We start from the raw sequence: 4,550 nt of genomic DNA on the forward strand, positions 1-4,550 counted from the left end.
ACAGGAGGAGCCCTGAGGGGACAAAGGGACAGGAGGGGGTGTCCCCAAGGGGGTGGCAGGGGATTTGGGGGGACAGGAGGAGCCCTGAGGGGACACAGGGACAGGAGAGGACACCCCCAAGGGGGTGGCAGGGGATTTGGGGGGACAGGAGGAGCCCTGAGGGGACACAGAGACAGGAGGGGACACCCCCGAAGGGGTGGCAGAGGATTTGGGGGGACAGGAGCCCTGAGGGGACACAGGGACAGGAGGGGACACCCCCGAGGGGGTGGCAGAGGATTTGGGGGGACAGGAGGAGCCCTGAGGGGACACAGAGACAGGAGGGGACACCCCCGAAGGGGTGGCAGAGGATTTGGGGGGACAGGAGCCCTGAGGGGACACAGGGACAGGAGGGGTGTCCCCAAGGGGGTGGCAGGGGATTTGGGGGGACAGGAGGAGCCCTGAGGGGACAGAGGGGATGGGGACACGGAGGGGACAGGGGGTGACAGGAGGGGACATGCAGAAGAGCCCCCAGGGGACAAGAAGGGACATGGAAGAGCCCCTGGGGGGGGGGGACACAGAGGGACAAGGAACTGTCCTGGGGTCCTAAAAGGGGACAGGGAAAAGCCCTGGGGGTGACAAAGGGACACACAGAGGGGACAGAGGAAGATCCCCTTGGGGGGGACGAGGGGACACAGAGGGGACACGTGGGGAAGGAGACACATAGAGGGGACACAGAGGAGCCCTGGGGACACAGGAGAGCCCCGGGGGGGACAAGGAGGAGCCCCAGGGGGACAAGGGGACACACAGAGGGGACACAGAGGAGCAGTGGGGACACGGGGGATCCCTGGGGACACACAGAGGGGACACAGAGGATCCCTGGGGGGATGAGGTGACACAGGAGGATCCCTGGGGACACAGAGGTGACACAAAGGAGCAGTGGGGACACAGGGGATCCCTGGGGACACACAGAGGGGACACATGGGGAAGGGGACACACAGAGAGGACACAGAGGAGCCCCAGGATGAGGGGACACGGGGGAGCAGTGGGGACACAGGGGATCCCTGGGGGAAGACCCCAGGGGGGTGACCCAGGTGACACGGGGACGCCGGGGGGGTGACACGGGGACCCCGGGGGTCTCAAGGGTGTCCCAGGTGTCCCAGGGACCCATGGGTGACAGAAAGACCCCAGGGGGGTGACACAGGTGACAGGTGACAGAGGATCCCTGGGGACACACAGGAGAGCCCCGGGGGGGACAAGGAGACACACAGAGGGGACACAGAGGAACAGTGGGGACACAGGGGATCCCTGGGGGGATGAGGTGACACAAAGGATCCCTGGGGACACACAGAGGGGACACAGGAGAGCCCCGGGGGGGACAAGGAGACACACAGAGGGGACACAGAGGAACAGTGGGGACACAGGGGATCCCTGGGGGGATGAGGTGACACAAAGGATCCCTGGGGACACACAGAGGGGACACAGGAGAGCCCCGGGGGGGACAAGGAGACACACAGAGGGGACACAGAGGAACAGTGGGGACACAGGGGATCCCTGGGGGGATGAGGTGACACAAAGGATCCCTGGGGACACACAGAGGGGACACAGGAGAGCCCCGGGGGGGACAAGGAGACACACAGAGGGGACACAGAGGAACAGTGGGGACACAGGGGATCCCTGGGGGGATGAGGTGACACAAAGGATCCCTGGGGACACACAGAGGTGACACAGAGGAGCAGTGGGGACACACAGAGGGGAGGCAGCCCAGGAGGCCACACAGCACCGAGGTGGGTGACAATCCCTCCCCCCCCCCTGCTCACCTGCGGACGAACTTGGAGGTGAACTTGCTGAAGAGGCTGGCGGAGGGGCCGCGGCGGCCCTGGCTGGCACCCGAGGGGGAGGCGGGGGGGGGCAGGCCGGGGGGCAGGGCGGAGGGCAGGGGGGCCTGGTCCCTGGCCTGCCGGAGCTGCCCCGCGTGGAAGGTGCTGCGGCTGGAGACCCCCCGGGGGAAACTGGGGCGCTCCCCGGGGCCCTGGCTGACGTTGTGGGCAGAGGGGGACGCCGCCGGCACCTGGCTGGGCACCCCGCTGTGGGGACACAAAGAGGGAGAGGAGGGGGGGGAACAAGGGGTCAGGGTGGGGGGTGGCACCCACGGCACCCCCCCCGTCAACACAGTGCACCCCAGGGACCTGCCGGCACCCCACAGCACCCCAGGGACCCACTGGTGTCCCACTGGCACCTCGGGGACATGCCAGCACCCCAAGGACATGCCAGCACCCTGGGGACCAGCTGGCACCCTCCAGCACCCCGAGGACCCGCTCGTGTCTCACTAGCACCCCGAGGAAATGCCAGCACCCCAGGGACCTGCTGGCACCCCACAGCACCCCAGGGACCTGCTGGCACCCCACAGCACCCCAGGGACATGCCGGCACCCCAGGGACCTGCTGGTGTCCCACTGGCACCCTGAGGACCCACTGGTGTTCCAATGGCACCCTGAGGACATGCCAGCACCCTGGGGACCCGCTGGCACCTCACAACACCCCAGGGACCTGCTGGCACCCCACAGCACCCCAAGGACCCACTGGTGTCCCACTGGCACCTTGGGGACCTGCTGGTGTCCCACTGGCACCCCAGGGACATGCCAGCACCCTGGGGACCTGCTGGCACCTCACAACACCCCAGGGACCTGCTGGCACCCCACAGCACCCCAAGGACCCACTGGTGTCCCACTGGCACCCCGAGGACATGCCAGCACCCAAAGAACCCACTGGCACCCCCCAGCACCCAAGGAACTACTGGTGTCCCACTGGCACCCTGGGGACCCACTGACACCCCACAACACCCTGAGCACCCACTGGTGACCCACTGGCACCCCGGGGCCCTGGCTGACGTTGTGGGCAGAGGGGGACGCCGCCGGCACCTGGCTGGGCACCCCGCTGTGGGGACACAAAGAGGGAGAGGAGGGGGGGGAACAAGGGGTCAGGGTGGGGGGTGGCACCCACAGCACCCCCCCTGTCAACACAATGGCACCCCAGGGACCTGCCGGCACCCCACAGCACCCCAGGGACCCACTGGTGTCCCACTGGCACCCCGGGGACATGCCAGCACCCCAAGGTCATGCCAGCACCCTGGGGACCTGCTGGCACCCCACAGCACCCCAAGGTCATGCCAGCACCCTGGGGACCTGCTGGCACCCCACAGCACCCCAGGGACATGTCAGCACCCTGGGGACCCGCTGGTGTCCCACTGGCACCCCGGGGACATGCCAGCACCCTGGGGACCTGCTGGTGTCCCACTGGCACCCCAGGGACATGCCAGCACCCTGGGGACCTGCTGGTGTCCCACTGGCACCCCAGGGACATGCCAGCACCCTGGGGACCTGCTGGCACCCCACAGCACCCCAAGGACCCACTGGTACCCCGGGGACATGCCAGCACCCTGGGGACCTGCTGGCACCCCACAGCACCCAAGGACCTACTGGTGACCCACTGGTGTCCCACTGGCACCCTGGGGACATGCCAGCACCTTGGGGACCCGCTGGCACCTCACAACACCCAAGAACCTACTGGTGACCCACTGGCACCCTGGGGACCCACTGACACCCCACAGCACCCTGAGCACCCACTGGTGACCCACTGGCACCCCGGGGCCCTGGCTGATGTTGTGGGCAGAGGGGGACGCCGCCGGCACCTGGCTGGGCACCCCACTGTGGGGACACAAAGAGGGAGAGGAGGGGGGGGAACAAGGGGCCAGGGTGGGGGGTGGCACCCACGGCACCTGAGGGACACACCATGACACTCACAGCACCCAGAGTCACCCCAAATCCCTGGGGACACAGCAGGGGACACCAGCACCCAGAGTCACCCCAAAATCCCCAGGGACATGCTGGGGAGCCAGGCAGGGGGACACCAGCACCCCAAAGCTCTGGGGACACGGTGAGGGGACGTGCTGGGGAGCCAGGCAGGGGGACACCAGCACCCCAAAGCTCTGGGGACACGGTGAGGGGACGTGCTGGGGAGCCAGGCAGGGGGACACCAGCACCCAGAGTCACCCCAAAATCTCTGGGGACACAGTGGGGGACACTAGCACCCAGAGTCACCCCAAAATCCCCAGGGACATGCTGGGGAGCCAGGCAGGAGGACACCAGCACCCAGAGTCACCCCCAAATTCCTGGGGACACAGCGGGGGACACCAGCACCCAGAGTCACCCCAAAATCCCCCAGGGCACTGGGGAGCCAGGCAGGGGGACACCAGCACCCCAAAGCTCTGGGGACACGGTGAGGGGACATGCTGGGGATCCAGGCAGGGGGACACCAGCACCCAGAGTCACCCCAAAATCCCCGGGGACATGCTGGGGACACAGCGGGGGACACCAGCACCCAGAGTCACCCCAAAATCCCTGGGGACACTCTGGGGAGCCAGGCAGGGGGACACCAGCACCCAGAGTCACCCCCAAATCCCCGAGGACACGCTGGGGACACGCTGGGTGCTGCAGTGGGGTGAGAGAGGGGCACACGGGGACACCCCCCCACCACCCCCTCGCCCCAAACCCTCCCAGGGGTGTGTGTCCCCCC

General features: G+C 67.8%; 1 protein-coding gene across 1 annotated transcript in view; it reads right to left on the minus strand.

Moving 5' to 3' along the window:
* Positions 1-4,550, minus strand: part of LOC106899175 (serine/threonine-protein kinase MARK2-like) — a 29,686-nt gene that overhangs the window by 3,657 nt on the left and 21,479 nt on the right. Inside the window, exons 15-17 of the mRNA XM_014960883.1 lie at positions 3,602-3,682; positions 2,832-2,912; positions 1,797-2,063 (exon numbers count right to left, since the gene is read on the minus strand). Of these exons, the coding sequence (XP_014816369.1) occupies positions 1,797-2,063; positions 2,832-2,912; positions 3,602-3,682 (429 nt within the window). The remainder of the gene's footprint in view (positions 1-1,796; positions 2,064-2,831; positions 2,913-3,601; positions 3,683-4,550) is intronic.

Source organism: Calidris pugnax, unplaced genomic scaffold, assembly GCF_001431845.1.
Source record: "Calidris pugnax isolate Ruff unplaced genomic scaffold, ASM143184v1 scaffold619, whole genome shotgun sequence".
Lineage (NCBI taxonomy): Eukaryota > Metazoa > Chordata > Aves > Charadriiformes > Scolopacidae > Calidris > Calidris pugnax.